At 35.0% G+C, this 24,154-nt stretch overlaps 7 protein-coding genes and 1 long non-coding RNA gene across 11 annotated transcripts in view; 3 read left to right on the forward strand and 5 right to left on the reverse strand.

The window, feature by feature from the left end:
- Positions 1-290: 290 nt before the first annotated feature.
- Positions 291-5,349, reverse strand: LOC109533322 (UDP-N-acetylglucosamine--dolichyl-phosphate N-acetylglucosaminephosphotransferase). The gene is made up of 5 exons (XM_019898616.2): positions 5,106-5,349; positions 4,934-5,048; positions 4,577-4,856; positions 4,351-4,516; positions 291-1,185 (listed from the first exon to the last, which is right to left on the reverse strand). The coding sequence occupies exons 1-5, from the start codon at positions 5,324-5,326 to the stop codon at positions 687-689; spliced, it is 1,281 nt and encodes a 426-aa protein (XP_019754175.2). The 5' UTR covers positions 5,327-5,349; the 3' UTR covers positions 291-686.
- On the reverse strand, positions 1,250-4,344 carry LOC109533323 (beta-1,4-mannosyl-glycoprotein 4-beta-N-acetylglucosaminyltransferase). The gene is made up of 2 exons (XM_019898617.2): positions 3,404-4,344; positions 1,250-2,746 (listed from the first exon to the last, which is right to left on the reverse strand). Exons 1-2 carry the CDS (start codon positions 3,729-3,731, stop codon positions 1,830-1,832), a joined length of 1,245 nt encoding a protein of 414 aa, XP_019754176.2. The 5' UTR covers positions 3,732-4,344; the 3' UTR covers positions 1,250-1,829.
- A 474-nt stretch (positions 5,350-5,823) lies between the features above and the next one.
- Positions 5,824-7,272, reverse strand: LOC109533324 (ATP synthase subunit g, mitochondrial). Its single transcript, XM_019898618.2, has 3 exons — positions 6,986-7,272; positions 6,034-6,227; positions 5,824-5,973 (listed from the first exon to the last, which is right to left on the reverse strand). The coding sequence occupies exons 1-3, from the start codon at positions 7,023-7,025 to the stop codon at positions 5,908-5,910; spliced, it is 300 nt and encodes a 99-aa protein (XP_019754177.1). The 5' UTR covers positions 7,026-7,272; the 3' UTR covers positions 5,824-5,907.
- LOC109533319 (ATPase ASNA1 homolog) lies at positions 7,198-9,496 on the forward strand. The gene is made up of 3 exons (XM_048670786.1): positions 7,198-7,480; positions 7,590-7,819; positions 7,906-9,496. Exons 1-3 carry the CDS (start codon positions 7,374-7,376, stop codon positions 8,553-8,555), a joined length of 987 nt encoding a protein of 328 aa, XP_048526743.1. The 5' UTR covers positions 7,198-7,373; the 3' UTR covers positions 8,556-9,496.
- Positions 9,497-9,563: 67 nt separating this feature from the next.
- LOC109533321 (actin-related protein 10) lies at positions 9,564-11,454 on the reverse strand. The gene is made up of 7 exons (XM_048670785.1): positions 11,287-11,454; positions 10,985-11,225; positions 10,729-10,925; positions 10,436-10,676; positions 10,264-10,384; positions 10,004-10,132; positions 9,564-9,948 (listed from the first exon to the last, which is right to left on the reverse strand). Exons 1-7 carry the CDS (start codon positions 11,367-11,369, stop codon positions 9,803-9,805), a joined length of 1,158 nt encoding a protein of 385 aa, XP_048526742.1. The 5' UTR covers positions 11,370-11,454; the 3' UTR covers positions 9,564-9,802.
- Positions 11,455-11,923: 469 nt separating this feature from the next.
- Positions 11,924-24,154, forward strand: part of LOC109533056 (interference hedgehog) — a 58,825-nt gene continuing 46,594 nt past the window's right edge. For all 4 annotated transcript variants that reach the window (XM_048670780.1, XM_048670781.1, XM_048670782.1 and 1 more), the window contains exons 1-2: positions 11,924-12,071; positions 16,288-16,376. The gene's annotated coding sequence lies outside the window, so the exon portion shown is untranslated. The remainder of the gene's footprint in view (positions 12,072-16,287; positions 16,377-24,154) is intronic.
- On the forward strand, positions 12,119-13,788 carry LOC109533320 (transforming growth factor beta regulator 1). Its single transcript, XM_048670787.1, has one exon. It carries the CDS (start codon positions 12,290-12,292, stop codon positions 13,271-13,273), a length of 984 nt encoding a protein of 327 aa, XP_048526744.1. The 5' UTR covers positions 12,119-12,289; the 3' UTR covers positions 13,274-13,788.
- LOC125505902 lies at positions 17,013-17,486 on the reverse strand. Its single transcript, XR_007282540.1, has 2 exons — positions 17,232-17,486; positions 17,013-17,176 (listed from the first exon to the last, which is right to left on the reverse strand). It is a non-coding gene; the product is annotated as an uncharacterized LOC125505902 (long non-coding RNA).

The following is a 24,154-nucleotide window of genomic DNA, read 5'->3' on the forward strand; positions in this document are numbered from 1 at the left end:
TAGTTGCAGTTTAATGAACTAGGAGAAAATGAGAAGGGTGAGGGTAAAATCGACTGCCAAATGCTCAATCCAAAAGCCACGTGCCCCGTGAAATATTTTATTGTGATCGTCATTCGAGTGGAAGGTGCTCTTTGTCATGATATACCTACTTTGTCATTGATAGTGAGCCAGATGGTGCCTCCAATGAACTTGTTTCGGGAAACTGTACTTTCATCCATGATTAATGATTATTTCCTCATTAGTGAAGTCATTTAATGTGCTTTGGATAAATGAGATTAAAACTTCTATCATCATTTTACAAACATTTCTATTCAACATAATACATTCTTCAGGGTGCGTCGACTGCTAAAAACTCTTTGCAACTGTGTTAACAGTCTCTACTTACATGAACTAAATTTTGGTAACTGCATTCGAGTCTTAGAGGATCTATATTGATATAAACCAAACGGCTTACGCATTTTCTATTTTAATGTTAAAGTGGACGCTGAAAAAGGCACTAAACTATTGATATACGTAAAATTACCGTACAAAAACCTTAACATAATGTGTCGCTATTTACATCAAAAGCAATTAATATACCATCGCATACCGACATTTCCTCAAAACTTTGGTGCAAAAATAGAATATTTTGAAACAGTTTAATCCATATCTCACTTTAATTGCTAGGCAAATCACATCATTTTAGCCTAATTTACGGAATCCACATCGTAAAACACGGAGGCGAAAGGATACCGAATTACAAAAGCCAGCAGAGTACACAGAAATTGAATACCCAACAACACTGTGGACAATTTCGCTTCATGCATTGGGCCAAAATAAAGCAAAACTAAATTAATCAGGGTAAAATTATTGGTAACAACTACGCCGTTCTTTTCCTCCCATCGAATCAGTCTAAACACTCTAAATAATGATATTACTATCTTTCCAAGAACACTTAATTCGGAATATTGAAATACAGTGGTACTGCATTCCATTTTATCAGTTCGCGAATTAAACTTCGGTAATCGGTGTCGAGGGCATGGGATTAGCTTCATAAGTTGCGGAAAGGAGTAAAGAAAGTTGAACACTTGCGGTATAAAGAACAACAAGGCGGTCTTGCTAAAGCGGCCCAAAATTCCGACTACAGCAAAAGTCATCCCTGAGAAATAGCAGAAAGTGTCGCCTACAAATACCGATGCAGGGTACCTGAAAATAAAATTATGAATAACTAAACTGAATATAAGACAGGAAAGAAATGAATAAAAAATCGTTTAAGTCTGGAGGTATTTTATTTGCTATCATAGAGTAAAAGCTTGTCTTTACATTCTCTTAAATATCACAGCTCATGGACAAGGTTTTAGTGCTTAACAAATCACAAACAAATCTGACTAGCAATATAAATGGACCGGAAAAATAATTGCGAAGCAATCAATTAAAACCCATGAAATGTCCCAGTGTAGGAATATTCCAACGCGCTTTAGTGATGTTCGTCCCTAGATTATTTAAAATTCTACATTAAATTTCTGGCTAAAATTTAACTTCAGAATTAAAATCGCAAACCATTTAATTGCTGCCAATGACAAGTTCTTGAAAATTACTAGTTGGGTGTCCGTTTTCCATATAATACAGTATGTAATTTCAGGTTTTACACCATGCAGATCTTTTTACGGAAAATAACATTTTCCTAAACTAAAATAAATAAGAAACACTGTATACTATCCGCTACTATGTATTAATAAAATTACTAACTATTCAAAGGCACTTTACATCGCTTACTACCAAAACTATATGTTTATGTAATATGCCGGAAGCAAAAATGCAAGCCAGTCTTTGGTTAAGTCCTTCTGAGATTATATGTAATCATCGTTTTGTGAGTAGAAGTTTATCAAGAGAAAATCGTATTTAAAATCGTTATTTATTACGTAAGGAGGCGCAAAATCAATATCTGAATACCTGTGCCCTCTTCCCAGTTCACTTTTACCATCAATGTATAAGCCTAATTCGATAAGATTTTCAATAAATTTATGAGTGATTTTGTCAGTGCCAATTTGGTTCCAGTTAATAAGCTGTTTTGAGCTGTTGCTTGTAAAAAATTCTATGATATCCTGAGGGGACGCACAATACTCACAAAACCAGCCCCCTGTATGATTTAGATCTCCTAATAATATACCTTTGGATGCAAAAGTTGCGATGGTTTTGCTACTGGTTAGAGTGTTCAGATCATTATTCAGCTCATTTCTCAAATATGAGACTGTGCATGCACCACCAGATATTACAGTTTTCTTAGGATGGATCCAGAAAAATCCGAAAACGCTCCACTTTAACCGAAAATAAATCGGTTCAGGGATATTTTCATAGAATTTCATAAAAATTAAAGACGAACGATCAGGTATTTCATTAGATGGGCTGGAAATTACATAATCATCGCCCATCAGGTTTGATATCTGGGACTCCGCAAGTTTCCAAATATTCTTTTCGGTGCAGTTGGCAATGTACAGGATTTTGTGCTGCCATTCTTTAAACATCGAATTTTTTATTAGAGTCTCAAAATGATTGTTGCCATTTTCATAAACAATAAACAAATCTATAATGTCGCCAAATGCCATTATTCTAATATCTGCCAGGTTTTCACTAGACTTATCGTATTTAAATAGATAGATGAGTCGCCGTTCGAACGGCACCGGACCTTTCGGCTTTACGGGCTGTTTTTTCGTTAGAAGAGCTCTGAATAACACTTCAGGAAATCCACAGTCAGGTCCATGCCAACCTGAAAATATACCATAAAAGAGTCAGAAAGTGTACAGTTTCGGTTAAGGCCTAGCGCTTTTAATCAAATCGGTTATCTTCAGATCTTCAGAATGAAGAGAAGATTATACATGGTGATTCATTAACAATAGGAATTCATATGCAACACGCCAAAGGGTGATTCGATTAGCTCAAACATGGCCTTATAGGAAAGTTGACAGTTTCGGAAATACAGAAATTATGCATGAAACGTAACTTCGTGTTTTTGGCGACCATGAGATGTATGCAGTGACTAATTTTTTTTTTTATAAGTTTGTTCTTAATCACTACTTTTGCCTTTAGTCGCCTTCGTAATTGCCGAATTGGGCTTTGAACGTCCTACAATGTTGAATTCTATTTGTTCATCATTAGTGTTTGAAGACAACATTTCTCAGATGTCCTCATATTCACGCAATTTTTCATATAAATAAGCGGTTGATTTCAACGCGCTACGAACATACATATAAGTTTTATAATACTCAAACACAGATTGCAGAAATACAAGTTTTGAATTAAAATAAATAGGTACTATAAGGAAAATCGTACGTAATTTAGTGTTGAGTCTTGATATTCGTGGCACTTTGGAGATTTATATTGCTGGCAACATAAAATTAACCAGGATAAATAAGAATGTACTTACCTGGTAAACAGTTACATTTCCAATTAATTCCTTTAATAACACTCATGGCCTTGATATCCGTACCTTCTGTAAAACACATACTCGTGTTGAAATCCAGGAAAACCTTCTTGGAGCAAATTTTTTTCAAATCTATGATATCTTTTAGAGTGTAGTAAGTTTTTTGGTTGGTTTTGTCAGATGCATAGACTTTGGGAAGAAACGCGATTTTGTTCAATTTCTTCCTTGACTCCGATTTATAGAAGAGAAAATACGAAGTAATCAAACATAACTGCACTAGGATCAGAGATAGTAAAACTAATCTATTTCGAAAGGGTCGTTGGGTAAACATTTCTGTCCTAAATTTCAACTTAATTTATCTGCAGTGCTCCTGATTCACTGTGGCAGCAAGTAATGTCCCAAAAGAGTCCATAATCATTTCCTATTTATATCCAATCCAAGGACCAAAGTATTTTTGGGCAATAGCATGTGAAAAAAAACTTCATAGTGTTTGTTTACTATTTTTAAGGGCGCGACCTGCTTAAGTTTGACAACTTTTACACACTGTTGCCGAACGTTTCAGCACGTCGTGAAAACTTCGAACGCTGTGACGTCAGCTACGAGATATTTTAACGCATTTAAAGGGCATCTCCTTCCCCGATTGCTGGATTACTTTTGAATCCTATTGAATTTTGTTTAACTGATAGTTAACCGCATGTACTCACTATAAAAGTGTATTAAATATTTTCCTATTTATATAAAAATGGGTTGCAAAAGCCGATTTTTGACCACAAAAAAATTGTGTGGTGCGGCATTTTTAGCGAATTTTCAAAAGGCAACAGTACAATCATACCGAAAAATTATTGATAAACAAAACTGACTACCTTAGCAAAGTTGTGTGCATGCAGATTCACTTCACTAAACAGGGTGTTTAGCAATTTGCTGGCACCCGAAACGAGAACGTAACTTACCAGTTATGTTTCAGCAAGGCCAACGAAGTGCCAATGTAGGGCCACATAAAGTACAAACTGAACTGATGGGCCTTCCATAAGGGCCCTGACAATTCCAGCAGATTGAAAATTGCTATTGAAATAGCAATAACCACACTCTGACCTGCCTCCAATCCATTTACTCCAGCTAATTGGGAATGCCATTAAGCAATTTAAAATACTTGGGGTTCGTTGTAAAACGACTTACCCAGTATATTAATGGCATTAGTGCAAAACACCGCCAACATTCCCATGTAAACATAATAAATGATGCCTATATCGAGGGAGACTCCCAACCACTCCCTGAACGGCTTTGGAACTATGATGGACGTTGTGTTGAAGCTTACATAGTACACCATAAGCAGGGGCAGTGAAGCGATTGTGGGCAAGAGCAGTTTTTGCCTCCAAGGAACATCGAGAACGTCGTCAGCAAAACCCAGTAATAACATGCAGCATATTGATAGTAGGGCCAGAATATATTTAACATACTGAAACAGATGAGAGATCTGTGAGTTCACATGGTCCCTTAAGGCCTGGAAATAGGCGAACGCCAGAAAACGCTAACCTCATCATAGGGAAACGCATCTTTCTCCAGAAGGCTGTTTCCAAATGCCACAGGAATAAAGAGAACCATAGTAACTAAGAAGATAAAGCCGGAAACCACCCCGAGTGATTCGGGTCTAAAATCGGTAGAGATTTATTATAGAATCCTGGAAAGTCCGCAAAGTAAACATTACACTTTGTCGCTGGTTGTCTTGCTCATATCAATCCCGAATAGATTGGCTTTGATGAATTTATCCTTTAGCTTAGGAATTACCCTGAGAGTCACTAAGTAGCTCAAAAAGGCCATGAATATATTTACTACATGCGGAAACATTTTTAACTGATTTGCTGAATGTTCATTATCAACCAGAGACAAGTACTTGTCTCTGTTATCAACATCCACGTCAAGCGCCATTTTTAAACTGTGTTCAATCCACAGAGTAGAGGTTAGGATAGACAAACATCTATCAAAATAATAGTCTGCCAAAAAGTATTTATATACCCTAACAAAATAAAAGAAGAAGTATTTCATATAAGAATTAACTATGATGGTATTTATTTAGAAAAGTTCTTTGCTCTTTGAGAAAATTAGTTGCATTGTTTGAAATACATTCTAATTAATTTTTCGTCACGGTACAGGACTAGAGCTTTGTCTCTTTGTCTTCCACACAAAAATTCAAAGTTTTTTAATTGTCTATTATACAAACATCTGAGGTTGTTAGAATCAAGTCATGTTGACAATGTGTTCTAAATGAAATATTAAAATATAGTGAAAACATATAATCATTAAAAAGGAACGCTTTTATTAATTTGTTAATTATTTCGGCAGAAATCTACTTGCGCTGATTAAAGAGTCGACGAAATATATATTCGTCCAGGAAATAATGTTTTTGTGAAAAAAAACTAAATCCGCATGTTCGTAGTGTGGTAGATACATTTACTTAACCAGATTTCTACATGTATTTCTTAGAAACAAAAACGGAAATGTACAGTTAATTAAACATCATATCCAACAATGTGGCGTTTTCCAATGCACTCTCCAACATAGAACCAGCACCACACCTACAGCAAATTGAAAAAAAAGTAAAGCTTTTGTCTATTGAAAGTATTCGGTTTTCGTACCTCAATTGCTATCAACGAGTTGACAAATCCATCTCGGACGGTTGTGTTTTTCCAGTTTCCATTCTTGGCACCACTGATAAGCCTTCCAATTCCGGCTCTGATTTGGGGAATGTCAGAGGCAGTAGGGGGAGTTAATTCAACTTTTGCATACTTCCAGAAAGTCTGGAGTCCAGGTCGAGCATCAGCTAACAGCTCTGAAACAGGAAATTACATAAATTCCACACTAGTTTCCGTGGGAAACAACAAATGTTGTAAAGGTTTGAAACTGCTGAATTATTGATTGGAAACAATTGCTGAAGGGCGGAGATACAAAATTTAACGTGTAACTTGTACTAACGAGGGCAGGTACAGACTGGTCACTGTTAAATTTCCATTGATCGAACTTCTAGTAATTTTAGAGCCGACTTGGTGTCTCACCGTGATTATTTCTTAATTGAACTTGAAGTTTGAATTTTATTTCAATGCATGTTAATTGTTTTTCGATGTTTCAGTTGATAGTTAGTCAATTAATTTGAAAAAATGTAATTTGGGATTACACTACTGAATTTTATCCAATTTCTGAACTCTTTGATCCTATTCGTCTCCTCCAGGCAAATCAAACATGCCACCGAACTTACATCCATAACTGAGACCTGTTTTCAGGCATAAAGGGAGAGTGACATAAGTGGCGCAAAAGTGTTTAGAACAATTCGTAAGCTTTTACTGCATTCCCTCAGAATTCTTAAACCCCGGACTGCTTCATTAGTAACCGTACATCTAGCAAAAAAAATCGCGTTTCGACTAAAGCCGTCAAATGAGCAGTTCTATGCAGAACTATTCAAAAATTATTAACGCTAATGCAAAGAAACGTACATTTTGTTGAAAAAATAGTTAATTTTACACACTTGTATGGGTTAAATTACATAATCAAATCGGATGGCATAACACCCAGTAACCGGAGAATCAAACTTACTGGCGGCTAGAGCTGGAACTTTAGAGGCTAATTGGGCCATTTCTTGTGGATTCTTTTCACTTTACCCCGGAATTAGTTAAATAATAAAGGCCCACTTTTGCCAGCTGAATTCACCGTGAATTCACCTTTCGACTTTGACGTTTAAAATGGCCCCAAAGTCGTCTTTTTCACTCAACACTCACCACAAACTAACCTCAGTCGGTTGAAAAAGAAGGAGAATTGGATTGTTTTGGTTTGACAACTTGTGATACAGCTCATCACTGTCATCACATTGTCCAGTCATAGCAGTAAATAGTAAATAAGCAAGATTATTAATTTTATTGATTAAGAGAAGATTAATTAACTCAGTCCTGCAAAATCTTTTAAAACGTTCGTTGGTAATTCAGATATGGATTTTGAACCTTTGGATCCCACCGTCCAAAATGTCATAGAACAGACAAGTCTTAAATGGATATTTGTTGGTGGAAAAGGTGGTGTGGGGAAAACTACATGCAGGTAGATAGAAAATTGGTTTTTCTCATAAAATGATTGAATATTTGCACCCCCTTCCTGTCGTTATTCCGCGGAAACGATTTTAACAGCAAATCATATTGTTTCAATTTAGCTGCAGCTTAGCGGTTCAGCTATCAAAGGTGCGAGAATCAGTACTAATCATATCAACGGATCCCGCTCATAATATATCCGATGCTTTTGATCAGAAGTTTACAAAAGTGCCCACTCTAGTCAATGGGTTCTCCAATTTATCGGCAATGGAAATAGACCCAAATGTCGGAATTAATGAATTGCCTGAAGAGTATTTTGATGGGGAGGCAAATCCCATGAAAATGAGCAGAGGTATTCATTGAATTAATTCGTTTTTTCCAACCCCCCACACACTCAATTTAGCAAATCCATGTAAAGTTCACGGTTGGTGTTTTTAGGGCTGCTTCAGGAAATAATCAATGCTTTTCCCGGGACAGATGAAACAATGTCGTTTTCTGAAGTAATGAAGCTGATAAAGAATATGAATTTTTCAGTAGTTGTGTTCGATACAGCTCCAACTGGGCACACGTTAAGGCTACTCTCATTCCCACATGCTGTAGAGAAAGGACTAGGTAGAATACTGGAAATCAAGCAAAGAATTGCGCCAATGATTTCCCAGTTCAGCGGACTGTTAGGTATGCAGGGTTTGGACGTAAATCGTTTTTCCGATAAAATTGACGAAGTCTTGAGTGTGATAAAGCAACTGAATGAGCAGTTTAAGGATCCTGATCAGACCACCTTTATTTGTGTGTGCATAGCGGAGTTTTTGTCACTCTATGAAACAGAGCGCCTGGTACAGGAACTCACTAAGGTCAAAATAGACACACACAACATAATAGTTAATCAATTGGTAATTAAAAATAAGGATGAGCCACCCTGTAGAATGTGTAATGCCAGAATAGGCATTCAAAAGAAGTATCTTGATCAAATTGCGGATTTGTATGAGGATTTCCATGTAGTGAAGTTGCCATTGTTAGAGAACGAAGTTCGAGGCGTCGAGAAAATTACAAGCTTTTCCGAATTTCTAGTCAAACCGTATAAAGTATAGTACACAATTTGATTCTAGGCATTTTAGGTATATGGTATTTTGGAAAAGTTAATTTACTATATAATTATAGGATCTTATGTATGTTAATTATCTCGATGGACGCCTAGACGTATCATATAATTCAGGTTGCTTATTGACTGCCTTTGTATTTGTTTGTACTGATGATACAATATTATGGAGATAGTTAGAATTTTCCTATTCTGAGATATATTCTGTTTCAATAAACGTGAAATGAAATAAATTTTTCGATTTGAACCGCTTTTGCAGTCTGTCTAAAAGTTGTAATTAAATCTACCTGTAGATATTCTGTTAAATCCTTTCTATAATTATTTTAAATATACATTTACCTTTGTTTCTTGTCAGTAAACATTTTTTTATACCTCTGTTGTAATTTAATAGTGATCGTGATATTAATTGATAAAGGGTGTTCTTCGGTACTTCTGGGGATTTCGGTCAAATCGCAAAAAAATCAATTTTTTGGGTCAACGTTTCGGCTATGTGAGTAGATATCTTCAGGGCTCAATTGTTTGTCCGCTTTCCTTGCCAGAAAAACACACAAAATGTTTATTAGGCCTTCAAATGGCTCAAGCCAAAACGTTGTTTTTTGGGTCCAAATAGAACAGTGGTTTTATGCGGTTATTTGACCGAAAAGTGGTACCAAAGAACATATTTTTCACATTTTTACATATACTTGTTTTTGTATTTATATTTTGAATTTGCATATACATATATTTTATACAGCTCTTCACAGTGTATGTTTGGTCTGTTGTATGAGAATGTCGTAGTTTGAACATATTTGTTATATAATAATAGCAATAATTATGTGAAAGACTAGTTTCGTTGGAAATGTATTTGCAGGTCGCCGAGATTAAATGTTATTTCGTCATTATTATAATTTATATTCATTTTGTTTAAACAGCCATTATAAACGTACTTTTCTCTTTTGGATTTTTTCTGATTTGCGATTTAAGTATAACCGGACCATTAAGGAGTCTTGCTTAAAAAAAGTGGGCTCAAAAAGTGTTTATTGGAGATACACCAAATGGCGTAAAGTGTTCACCCTAAACAACTGAACGATATTATTGCCTGCTGGTTGCATTTTATGAATAAATTTCTTCTTAAAATCTATAATTAAATACAATTACGAATAATTATTACCGAGAAAATAAATTATCATTAATAAATAACCAAAATAAATCTAATATGCAGGTTGTTAACTGAGGAATTTATCTTCTGGATTTCATTATCTATAAACTTTTAACAGCGCCCTCCGGTGATTTTAAAGTATTAAAATCGTGCAAGTTAATCCAGTCCGGCAGATGATTCTCCCTTAAATAAAACTCCTTAGTGACTGCTTTCATCGACAGCATCTCAGTTGCTCCATATATGGCTCCTGTCCAATTTTAATATTTTCATTAATAAAGTTTCGACATATTGAGGAAGATTACCTCCAAGCCATGCTGCGTAATTCTCTTTGTAAGGGCCCGCATGGAATTTAAATTCTTTAATATTTAGAACTTTGTATCTGTCCTCTGCAAGCTGCTTTAACAGCTCCTCTTTCAGTCTGGCTTTGAATCCTAAATATTCATTGTTTTGTTTAGTTAAAGCTTAGCTAATAGTTAAAATTTACTGTTAAATAGTTTGTTGGATACAGTTGAAAATCTTTAAAATTGGTCCTAAGAATTGCAAATTTGAGGGTGAAACTTACCTGGAGCCATAGAACTTCCGCCGATTAAAACGAGATTTTCAGCCAACGTTTGTCTTAGATCAATATCCACTTGCAATATAGCATCTAATATCATTGTGGATAAGCACAAATGATCATTATCCTACAACAGTAAATTATATTTTTTGTATGCTTCCCTCAATTTTAAGTTTACCTCTTCATATAAGATTTCAAATGCCTTTTCTCTAGTTTTGCCTGTAACCATGAGCGTTTCGACGCCCCTGTTTGGAAATTTTACATCTGGAGGAGGAACCATGTCGGTTCTAGGCAAAGCCAGTTGGTCGGCTCTGGATTTTTTCGTTACAAAACAGCACATAACTTTTATGTTTTCTATCACATCTTCAGGGAGATTTTTTACTCCGGTATTTGAAGCATTTAGAAGCGTTTTCAAGTGTCTACAAAGTTTCATTGAATTTCGTCAAAGATAATAATCACATGAGCCTTTACCTGTGAATGGATTCGCCTCCTAAAGGCAAAGCTTGCCAAGCTTGAACAATTGGTAAACCGAAGCATACTGGAATAGTCACAGCTTCTTTGTAACCGACATCCACAACTAAAGCAGTATCAATTGCCAAGCTAGCCAAGCAAACCAAATGGGATGGTACAACCAGCATTGCAGAAACTTCATATTGCAAAAATAGCACCTTAAAGAGTTCTTAAAATGATTAAAACCGCATATCTCGGATTGGCGATATGCACCTACTTTTGCCAGTGTGTCCCTAAATAGAGTCGGACAAAGCAACGATTCTACAATGACGATGGGTCTGTCTTTAGGGCTGATTAAGGCATACTCAAAGTAGATCATGTGAATGAAATCGACCAAGAAGTCATGGAGGTCTTGTGACGACTCGTAATCACAAAGTTTTTTCATTTGGCATGTTCGCTTACATCGGACTTCAGACCGAATAATGTGTCGTGGGGCAAACTCCCCAGTGAATCCAAATCTGCAATCGCAACAAAAAGGATTTTTTTGGATTTAAGTTTTGTGTAACATAATTGAATTACTTGGTGAACGCAGTTCCTATATCTAGAACTACTACTAGTGGTTTCACACCAAATTCAGTTGTAATTGGCTCATAAATAGGCATTTTGATAAATTTCTTCGGAAGGTTTTGATGATGTTTGTCATAAAAGTAAACACCAAGAGGAAATGGGGTTACGTATGATTGACAATTAATGTTTCATTCAGCTCTTAACTAAAGATCCGGACTGGACGCACATCGGCTTTATAAAAGTGGCGTTAAGGCGGCATGTGTGCGTACGCAATGCTATGCGAGAATGTAATAAGCAAAACCTGTTTTTCAGGTATTTTCACCAATTAATCTAAAATTATATTTTTTCATCCATAGCTAAATTGCCGATTATTGTAATAGTGGACAAACAAAAATTGGCCCCCAAATTCACCAACATGTAATTTTGATACTACAGAAAAAAGCAATATGAACAAAGCAAATTTAAATATCATGCAAAATAAAAGAAGGACTGGACGAAAATTACGAACCAAAATATAACACAGGGAAAACCAAACACTATGCAAGGTACGTAAAAATTATTATGCTTACGTAACACAGCAGATTTTTTGGCGCCCAACTTTGAACCATCCTTGTGCGTATTCTGTACATCGGCATTGGCAACACTGGTTTCGTGTAAGTCGCAGATTCCAAATAGGAAGAGTGTTATTTTTTTGTTTGTTTTTGTGGTATTTTGTTTTGTGCTTACTTATGCGGTCCGTGCAGTTTTCATGTGAGCTAACTGCTATATTGTGTATCCTTAGAACAACAAGAAAACAGGTAACTTAGCTTTTATTTACCATATTTCCTTAAAAGTTACTAACTAAGGTTAATGTTCAAATGTCATTAGTTTGGTTTGTCAGTAAGGCAATATGTATACAAATTTTAGTTTTCAGTTTTATTTGCTAAAAACTCAAAACTATGTAGATTCGTTTTATGTTTAGTGAAACTTGCTGTCTCCTTGATCTATTCGGCGTCAAACACTAGCATTCAAATAAATGGCGCTCGAGTATCAAAACGCGTACAGGCAAAAACGTTCGGGGTCTGTGAGCTATCGCCAAAAACTTGCCGTTTTAAAGCGGATGATCGTTGAGTATGTTCACGAAAATGCTGCTTTGGTGGACGAACTTGAAGAGGTCGAGGCCAAGATAATAATGAGAAAGGAAGAGCGAAAGTTTCTGCTCAGGAAATTGTGCGAATATGACTCAGTAGTGGCTCAAGAAGTGCAAAATGCAGCGAAAGGGGGTGCACCAGCACCACTTGCTGTTAACGATGTAAAAAAGTACAAGAAAAAGCCTTCAGAATCCTCAACCTCCGAGCGACGGTCTTCTACTTCTAAACCTAGACGGCCGAGCGTGAAGAGCAATAAAAAGAAATACGTTCAACCAGTACCTGTCGATTCGGGAGGTAGACCAGTGTTTCCCATTGATCTAGGAAGGTTAATAATACATTCTTTGGGTGAAGTAGTGGTGGATAGGTCACAGTTCCACTCAGAAGAAGCTATTTTCCCAGTTGGATATGTATCGACTAGGATATATGGCAGTTTAAAAGACCCCACGATCAAGTGCATCTACACATGCAAAATATCAGAAGAAAACGGCCTACCAAGCTTTGCCATAGCTTGTGACGAAACTACGCCAGAAATAACAGGGGACACTCCAGATGTATGCCATTCCTTACTTTTGCAGCAAATTAATGATGCCCTTTCATTGAACGTTGTCAGTACGAGGCCCAGAGGAAATGAATTCTTCGGCCTAACTCATCCCACAGTGCTACATTTGCTCCAGAGTTGCACAGGAACGAGAAAATGTATCAACTACAAATGGACACGGTTTGAAGTATCCAAAACAGCGGAAACCAGCAAAGACTACAATGACGCGGGGCTGAGTTTCGACTATTTGCAGAGAAGTATTAACATGTGCAAGTATAAAATGGCACCTGATGTACTACAAAAACCTAGTGATTTTATTGACAGTATATAGTGAGGAATTGCTTTAGTTTTATGGCAATACGGCTAATTTGTACAATATGATGTGCACTTGAGAGCCATTTAATTTCCTAGATTAGACGGTTAGAGTTGGGGAACTATAGAAGCATTGACTATTGAGCTGGTTTCGGGTAGATATCAGCTATCCTTAATTTTCGTATTTGCTTACTCAAATGTCTGCAATTCATCTGTTTATAATTTTATATATACATTCACTTTATGCGCGCTTTTTCTAGTTTAATGTTCATTTAATTCAGGTGAAAACTGTTAATAACCTTAGCAAATTGCGCCTTTTGCATTGCATTAAGCATATGAATACTATTGACATAAAGTATACAAGAAGGACACGTTTTGGTGTTTTTATATCACGCATAAAACATAATCCATTATACCTAAAATGCGTTTTTTATTGTAAATGTAGAACATAAGTTACTTGAAGACGAAATGGCGAATGCGACGAATGGATAGGATTGTACGAGTAAATAAACATTGTTTGCTCCATCTTTTAAACGTTTGTTTGGCATCTCTCGAAGAAGCTGTCTGATTGAAAATAAATTTTGAAATAGATTTTTGGCAAATGGTTTAAAATTGCTGGGTGAACAGCATGCTAAGATAAAAGTGACCATTAATTATTCGTGGACGAAATGGCGAATGCAACGTATGTTTTATGAGTAAACATTATATAGGTCCCATTTTAAATGTGTATTTGATATCTCACAAAGAGGCTGTAAGTAAATCTTTTATTAGCCTTTAATTAATTGCCTGATGGAATATATTTTTTTAACCTGTGAGGAACGAAATTTAATTTCAATTGGCTGGTAAGCAAACAGGCACATTTCAATACGTGGACAAGTACTAAGGTGCACAACCTGTACAAGATTGGCTGCATCCCATTTTTTGCGTGACGGCGTAACGCCCCGCAATTTTTTCCGATCGAGCCGGTTTTTTTATTCGGGGAATCGGCCATTCTTGTCGGTTCGCTGCCGAGTCAATATAAAAGTTACGACAAAAGCGAGAATTCCTCCGGCGGCGCCAAGACCGGTCCGGTTAAAGTGTTTAGTATGGGGACATGGCCTAAGAGTTCTTGTGTCTTAAAAAAGGCTCAACGGGTGCGATTCTGAGCCATTTTTATTGAAAATGTGAAATTAATGCGAGATTTGAAACCGCTCTTAGTCTTCGGCTGATGTTGAGGGATTCCGTTGAGCTGCGAAGCTCTAGTTTTCATTGCGGGATAGAGTCTTAAATTACGCACTTTTTATACCAAACCTCATTTTAGGAATGTTTCTAGTTTTCACAGAAAATGGATGCGGGTTTTTGAAACCGCTCTTAGACTTTGGCTTATGATTAGAGAACCGATGGAACTGCGAAGCTCTAGTTGTCATTGCCTGGATAGAGCCTTAAATTACGCACTTTTTTATATCAAGCATCATTTTATAATGTATCTAGTTTTCACGCAAAATGCCAAAATTTAGAATTAATCCGGGTTTTGAAAACCGCCTTTAGTCTTTGTCTGATGTTGAGAGAACCGGTTAAGCTGCAAAGCTCTGGTTACCATTGCGGAATAGAGCCTTAAATTACGCACTTTTTATTCCAAACATTATTTTAGGAATATTTCTTGTTTTTACGCAACATACGAACATTTACAATGAATGCGGGTTTTGAAAACTCGCCTTAGTCTTGGGATGATAATTAGAGAACCGATGGAGCTGCAAAGCTCTAGTTGTCTTTGCGGAGTAGAGCCTTAAATAACCCCCTTTTTAATTTCATGGATCATTTTAAGAATGTTTCTAGTTTTCAGGCAAAATGCGAAAATTTAGAATTAATCCGGGTTTTGAAAACCGCTCTTTGTCTTTGCCTTATGTTTAGAGAACCGGTTGAGCTGAAAAGCTATAGTTACTATTGCGGAATAGAGCCTTAAATTACACACTTTTTTATTCCAAACATTATTTTAGGAATGCTTCTCGTTTAAGAATATTTAAAGTTTTCATGCAAAATGCGAACACCCAAAATTTACATATACGGTTGAGTCACTTTTTTTAGATAAGGAACTTGTTGAAACAATTATATTCAAAATGGATCAAAGACCCCAAGAAAAACTTTTGGATCACAAGAGATCGGCCGTTTTATAAAAATATTTAATATTAACACTGTATTTTTATTTTTTCAAATAGCAAGATACATATTTCGTCGTTTCAGTCCCAAATTAGATCATGGCGCAGTACACTGGTATGTGTGAAAAATAAACAAAAATAAAACTTGCTTAATGACCCACATCCTAAAAGTACTAGAGGACACTAAATATAGCAGTTGGATCAGAGAAAACAACAATTCAGGCTCCAAAAACAACAAGAAATGTCTGCTTATCTATCTACTATGAGATCCGCATATTATCCAAAATTTGTTATATCAAATTTACCTGTTCTAGTGCACCGAAAATGGCACTTACGGTCAAAACCTCCACATTAAGGACCAAATTCTTAAGTAATCGAATATATTTTAGTGCCTGAACAAATAACTAGTTCTTCATTTTCGTGCGATGCAGAAGATTTCAACCGATCTTGGACTAAACGAACGACAGTGTTGTATTTATGGCTTTGGGAGCGTACCGTAAACACCAAGGGCTAATAAAATATATACCAACTGTTGCCTTCAATTGGTATTTTATCTTGTTTACCGGAGGCAATATACAGAGGACTGTGATATTATCAAGCTTTTTTATATCAAGTGTACTTTATCGCGTATTACATGTATCAACCTAACGAACATACCGACGTAAACGGCGGCATTTGATTTGTTAGAAGAAATTGAATTCAGTCGATTTTCAATTTTAGTTCATCACAAATTCATCTTCCACATCGATATTTCTTGTGCTGCAAAACAAAAAGCTTTCGAAAGTAAATCTTGCTTCAATTCATCTGATTAGAATTCCCATTTACATTCCATGCAAAACCCAGATTTCCCATTTATTGTAAATTCTCAAACTTATGCTGATCGTTGTTGTTTTTTCAGACAGTTTGAAATCTTCAAGGCGATGTTTCACGTCCAACGACTCAAGAGCGAAGTTATAGTGTTGAGCCAACACGACGTTCACTTATAAGGTAGGTGCTAATTTTGGTGTTTATTAATAGTGGACAAACTGTTAAGACCTGTGGGTAAATAAACTTCTCCTACAAATACCAGACAACTTTTTATGAGAATCATAAATAGTTCGGTGTGCTGGTTTTCAATATTTTATAATAGGTCGTTGCCTATCGACTGGAGTCGTTAGCCCATTTCATTGTTTGGCGACTATCTGCTAAAAGACTTTATAGTATCTAATCTTCAGCAATAAGCCTCGCCAATGTGGAAAGTTTTATGGAATTTTTCAGTTTAATTGAACAGGCTCAAAATGCTAGATTTGGTACGTACAACTGCTATTAGTCAGGTTGTTCAAATCATTTGAACGCACTTATAGAAGCTATTTTTGGTTTCGTGGAATTTACTTGGCGCGTTCCAACGGCTTTTGGAGATTTAGAAGCCTTTGCTAATTTAATTCGCTGGAAACTTACTGATTTGATCAAAACACTCTCTGTGTACTTAACTCATGTAAATTGCATCACAAATTCATTTTGAAAATAAGTACTGCGTTCCAAATGTGCAGCTCTTTGTATTATTGTACATGTTGCAAAGGGAATTTCATGTATTTTTTTAATTTTGTCATTATTTTCTAATATTATTTTGAAGTACTACTACCATTGTTTGGCTAAAGTAGTTTTATTTGTCAGAAAAAATGTTTTTGGACCAAAGTAACTGATTTATCTCCATCACAAGAAATGTTTCATTATTTCAATTCATCGAACTGAGGAATTCGGGCGGCAAACATGTGAAATAAGCTGACATTCGTCTTTGGTTCTTATACCTTTAAATAATAAACTGTTATAAATTAGAATTCCATTTATATTTTGATGCTTTACCTTTACATCTTGCATATAAACTTTTCTTCTGGTGAACCAACCATCTTTGAATAGTAAAATAAACATACGAATCATCAATCATGCACACTTAAAAAATAAATTACAATCTCACATAATTCGGTAAGTGCGCCTCACATTAAGTAGCTTCTTACGTTTGAGAGGTACTAATCAAGTACCGCGCTCGACTGAATTATGTCTAAAAGTAAAAATGCATGCATTATAAAATCCACCTGCTGGCACACAAGATTCCAGCTCTTTCCTGCGAAGTCTTAAAAAGTTATTTTTGCGATCCTTGAGGAGATACGGATTGTCCCGCGATTGGCAATGCGCAACCTGTTTGCATAAAACCATTTTACGTGCTGCAAACACGCAGGATATGTGGTTCCCGTGAGATTATTGCTCGTATTCGAGAACCTTTTTCGCTGGAAGAAATACAATGATTGTCGTCGAACGACTTTTGTGAAAACCAGGTGCTTTTTTTAAATTAATTCTGTTCATCCATTGCAAACCAGAGAATGAAAACTATTAGATTTTATTTTTGAGCCTAGTTTAATTCATTCTAATTTTGCCATTATTTTTATTGTTCACTAGTCGTTTTTTTTGCAATGTTTGCTATTAGAACTACAGTTATTTTGCAGTTTGAAAAGATTGAATTGCCCCAGCATTTTACTATCCATTGTTCTTGAATCTCGCAAATCTTGTTTTTCTTTCCGATTGATTTCGCCATTAATCTTTCAACGAATTATTCACATGCTCAAGCTTTCAATGTTCTGAAACGGGGATTGAACATCTGCAGTCGTACATTCACCTTTATACCAAGAAATTTTTGAAGCGATCTTATTTTTACTGTTTTTGATCAATGAGCGCAATCAAATAGAAATTCATTCAAACACCGCTGAATTGGTTGACCGGAATTTTCTGTGGTTTGTTTTAAAGTTATTTACTTCCACTAAATTAAAACAAAATTTATTCATCATTTTTCGGTTTTTCTCACACTAATCTTTTGACTGATACATTTAGCAGCAATTATATTAAAATTTGAGTACTATCAAGAAATGTATTAAACCCCAAGATTATTACGTTAGCCACACGACTTGGATGCAACTCCTGTTCACTTAATAGTTTGGAGTCGCTCCAAGTAGGAATCAAACAACGTCGAAATCGTTCATAAAACCCATGACTTATCGAAATTAACCCAAATTAAAACAAATTACTTAGAAGCTCGGATATATTTTACATCAAATAAATGACACCCATGTTCTTGTTTATGAGTCGACTTTTGGCCTGAAAATGTAAGTCTTTCTTGATTTACGTAATTACGGAAATGTCTGTTTTTATCGTGCGACACATAAATAAACGGAGCTTCTTTTTATTGACTGTGTTTCCGATATGGCATTTTTGTAATGTTTATTAACTTATTATTTAAATCCCGTCTAGAATGTGTTTGCTGCCCCTTTTGTCCTAGTTTAAGTTTACTTCTGAAATCTGACTGAGCCATTTATTTTCGTATAATGGCCCGGTTAACTGGCAGTGTAGAAAAATTTGTTCAAATGAATAAATCCCTTCGGCCCTTCTGAGAGAGATTAGATGAAGCGATTCCAATCTAAACGGGCTGGTGTCGTGTAAAACGGGCACTAAAACCCTACATCTTCATCCCATCAGATCGCATAGGCGGTCCGAATCACGATTTTTTCTTTCTATTAAAGTATAATTTGAATGCGACAATAATAAGATAAGAAAAAGTAGTCTGCGGTGATTTATTGAAGCTCATCCTGCGGTCAGAGGCGTCCGAAAGCTTTTGCAGTTCAGTGGATTTAGCTGAATCTGATGTTAGTTAGTTTGAGCATTTGCTGCTCCACCACTGATTAAAAGGAAATATTAATATGATATACAAACCCCTACGCTCTATGCGTCTAGAATATAACCCGCCATTAGAGTCTTCGCAGGTCGCCGCAACAATACCTGCCTACAAAAGGGTCCTTGTTGGATCATTAAAAAATTGCCCACGTCATTATTCTTCCCTATATGGTAATTTTATTCATATTATATTTTATTGTATGAGTGCTTGGGATGTAAATAAGACGAAATGCTTTTTACGATGAGTAGTCGAGTTGGTCTTTCGATAGCTTATTTATGCGCTTCTTAAGCAAATAGGAAATAATTCACTGGATGTGCATGAGAAACAATAAGAAGCTGTTTCGGTCATTAGGGCTCCAATGGAAAGAAAAAAGTTAACAGAAACAAATTGCAACTTTTCCAACTCAAAATAATAACTTTACTTATGTAATTATAGATTCTTGCAAACACGCATATCGTATTTAACCATCGGCTTCCCAAAAACATGCAAGCAGTATCGTTATCTTGAAAAATAGTCTGGCTTTAAAGAGCTGAGGCACTAAAGTATGCAAATTTACATATCTAAGTATTTTGTGAGATTATGCGGCTATTAAGAAGGCTTTTGGGCCACTGTAGGGTGTGATCGTCGTATATTTTGTGCTGTTTATTTGAACAGCGGGTTTGTCCTCCAATCGATGTCCTTTAAATGGACGTGTGGTCGTAAAATCGATGTTATTTCCATCGAATGGAATATTTAATGATGAGCAGAATATGCCTTGAATTTCTGGAAATAACTGTGCAAGAAGACTTTTTGGCAATTAAGGGCGGAATAGACCGAAAATGGAAATCGTCTAAAACCTTCTGTAATTGCTGCAAGAATGTCTGTTCAAATATGTTCCAACGAAGCGAAGCTATGGGCAATATTGGCGGTGGAAAAAGCAGCAAAGCCAATTAAGATCTTCAAGAAATCGCATCAAAAACCAAAAATTACTTGCATTTCACAATGTTTGGATTTTTTAAATATTGGGTCTAATGAAGTCATATGGCACCAAGTGCAAAATTAACTTCCCTTCAAAGCATTTTGAATCTACTTCACTTTCCGATTAGTCGCATTACAACAACAGAAAGCAGTAATTTCCATTGAACATCTTCTCGAAGGCCCCTAAGGAACGAATTCCATTCATCAAGTTCTAAAAATGGATTTTTGCTTTGCTTTGAAAGTAGTACCTACACAGACAGATATGTTTGAAAAGCCCAGTAAAACGCAGTTAATGATAGTTTGGAAGAAAGTCGGTGCATCAAAAATTGTAAAAATTGAACGAAAAACTCGAATTCTTTGCTTCAAAGAAAAAACGAAGTGTAAAGTTGAGGGGCTTGGTTAGTTGTCCAAGACAGTATACCCCGAAGGTTTCATTATGTCCTCCGTATAAACTGGCTCTTAATAACGACATATTTCTCAAGATAACTGGCAATGGAGACTGCATTTCTTTATGACGTTTAATATAATGGATAGCGTTGCAAAGACGTAACGAAATGGCCGATGAAGACGACCCAACAACTATTTGAACCTGTTCAAGAATGTACGCTGTTGCCGAGCTCGGAGTCAGCCAGCAAGTTTTCTGATTAATTGGATTAATTTCGGGTCTAGTGCTTCATCTTAATTAAATATAAAAAAAATTATCTTGATATGCTTCTAATAACAGCAAACATGTTAAGCCACTAATGCATTCCTGTGGTAATCGTACAAAAAGTAGGCGGAGCTTAAAAAAAAATGTTTTTAGCAGGTTTTGTAATTTTATATGTATGTATGTTATGTGTGTAATTATTATCAATAATTCGGATAATAATTATTATTATCGTTCTTTAACAGTTTTTATTTGAAATCAGAATCGGGTGCGAGAAAATTGGTTTGCAAAGTTGCAAGAAACAGTGGCGAGGAATCACCTTAATTTAAGTGTGTTTTCATTTTTTTGGTAGAATAATATCTAACAAACATATTAAGAAAATTCACCTGAAGAAATATGTGTGTGAAATCTTCCAGAAAATGCAAAAATATTCAGCATTTTCAATGCCCTGTTAATTTGTCGAAAAATTTGTTTATTTGTTTGATGATTCAGTTTTACTGTGCAAATATAAATGGGAAACAGATTTATGCAAACCGCAATCACTAAATATTTCATGAATGAAAATATAAGCAATTTAAAAACGGTTTGACACGAAAACTTTTTCGATCGATCTGTGTGAAGATTTTCACATTATTTGTGAACGATTCTGTGAAAAAACAAATAAACAAATAAAATTTCTTTGAGTTTATTTTCCTAACTCTGGAAAATGTTCAGAAACGGCTATATTGACTGCAAAATCTTTTCAACGATACAGGGTGCATACAGGCAATAAAAAACCGGTTTTTGACACCAGAAAAAACGATATTTTTATTCAGATAACTGTGGGTCTCATCTTTTAAAAGAGCTGCAACCAAATTATGTCAAAAGGATAAAAAATGCCAAAAACACACAATTGCGAAATGTTGAGGCAACAGCAAAAATTTGTTAAAATGACCTGAATTAATATTTTTTCGTTAACAGCTGGTAGATATATTGAAAAATATAGTTTTCAGGCGGGGTATGTTTAGCAAAATTGCATTTAAACCTGTGCAAATTGCAAATGTGAGTCGATATTTTCACATTATTTGTGAATTAATTTTTATAACAGGAAATGCCAAATTCTTACATTAACTAAGTCCTCTACTGTGTTGTGGAAAATACTGCAAAAACGCAATGGAAGCAAAATATTTTCACGGTGTTAAAAATGCGATTTACAAATTTGAACTAAGGCAACAGCTAATTTTTAGAGGAGTTGGGAGGAATTTTCATAAATTTTGGCATTTCTAGTCATGTTATCAACTTGTTTAAGATATAAATTATTTCGATGAAATTTCGGGGTCTGAATCCAGCGACAAAATAAATTAACAAACTGAAACAAACTATCTAACGAAATAATAAACAGATTTAAAAGATTTATACGGTTAGTAAACAGTTAAAATCACATTTGGTCATTTGGGTGTTTTCTTTATGAATTAATCTGATAGTTTGGTCATTGAATAAATCCAGTATTTCATTTAAATAAATTAGCGATAAAATATGATTTTCAATTGAAGAATTTCCATATAAAGTTGTGTTATACAGTTTTATTGGGAGTTTTATAACTTTGGCTAAACATTTCTCGGATATTTGGGCAATCCATCACCATTGCTAAATACCATAGGCCATTAAAAAAATATGCAACAGTTTACCTGCAGGCAACATTGTTTCATGCATATGTTTTAATTACACGCTGGCTAAAATTCGAAAATTTCCCATGCCAAATGGGCCAAAATAAATGGGCGCGCTGCAACGATAACTACGGCAAAAATAATAACTTTCCCAGTACACCATTATATCCATTAACTGCAAGCAATAAATAAAAAGCAGTCAATAATTATTATAAAGCAAGAGAAGTGCATATTCTTGAACGCGCGACCGGACGTTGGCTAATTTATGAATATACAAGGACCATGGTTGTGCGTATACTTACCTGAACTTTAAATATTTTTGCAATGTTTTGCTTACGTGATTCATATCGGGAATATTTTATGCCGCAACTCCTTCTTGGGCTTATTGTGTATTAAGATAGTCAAGCTGAGTGAAAATTTTTTTCTTATCTTGAATAACCTGCGGCTAGTGCCCTGAAAGTGGGATTTTGACCTCTGTGTCCAGGAAATAAATTAAGATGATAATTTATTGATTATTTTTCAATAAATCTAGGTGTTTTTTGGAAAACTGCAGGTTTTAGAGTCTGGATCTGGAGTTTCAATCAACTTTTCATCGAAAGAAGGAAGTGAAACTCGTGAGGTTTTCGTGCGTTTGAGCCGTCGTGGAAAATAATTCATGTTTATACATTTTTTCCACGAGGGCCTAAACACCCGAAAAAATCACTATCTATTTTGATAATGAAAATGTTTGGAAGCCAGATTTAAAATTTAAGTAGTTTTGTAATCAAAATTTTGATGCTCAAAATTATATTTACCACGTTATGAATTTCTGAGCAATTTTCGTAAATTTATTCAGATTTTTCCAATTTTTGTCCGTACTATACTAACTTACTCTATTCTAACAATTTGAGTCTTAGCGAAATTTGGTTAAACTGTTTCTGTAATTTAGTCAGTCGATGTCATTTATTTAACGTGAAACAGTACTATTGTTTACATGTCTGAACAGTATTTTAGACAATAAATCGAAATTTCACAGAATTCAGGGGTTTTTATAAAAATGTGCGAATTCACAGTAAAATGTGAAATAGTTGTGAATAAATTATCAATAAAAATATCATTCAAAATTGAATTTTTTTATTATTCAAGCAAAACTAAGGAAAGCTTTGAGGTAGATTAGTGTCACACAGATATTGAATTATTCATTTATGGTATTCTCTAGTGTTCAAATGTCCTTAACTAATAAATGAGCCGTTTTCTTTGAAAGTGGTGTAAGTGTATTTTATTTAATATGGAGTTATTGAAGGTTTTTTATTTGAATAATTTATAAATATGGATAGATGTTACATTACACTAATTTTGTATGTTTTAAATATTGAACCAAATTAAATTTATAATGAAACCCTTTTTAAATTGTGATTAACAAAAATTTAGAATTTTAATAGCTTCAAAAGGACTGGCCCCACTTTTAAAGTCAGCAGAAAGCAAAAATCTTACATTTACAAAATATTAACATCGGGATCTCAATTGAAACAACCCAATGTATTTTTATAAAATGTTTATTAAATAGTTAAAAAATTAAAAAATAACAATATAAAAATGCTTTATTTCAACATTTACCATTCAACCAAAATTGTTGAGGACTCTTCTATTAATATATTTTAACTTTTTTTCATTTTGATGTTTTTGAAAATGGTCTGAAATGATTATGTCATGAATCACTGTCTGATTATACATTTCAATTTTCCATTTTAATAATTATACTATAATATTGCACACTTATTCCTAACTTTTCTCTTAATAGTTTTAAATGTAATAATATGTCTCACCTTATTGAAGA

Source organism: Dendroctonus ponderosae, unplaced genomic scaffold, assembly GCF_020466585.1.
Source record: "Dendroctonus ponderosae isolate FM_Combo_2020 unplaced genomic scaffold, Dpon_F_20191213v2 Dpon_F_20191213_1, whole genome shotgun sequence".
Lineage (NCBI taxonomy): Eukaryota > Metazoa > Arthropoda > Insecta > Coleoptera > Curculionidae > Dendroctonus > Dendroctonus ponderosae.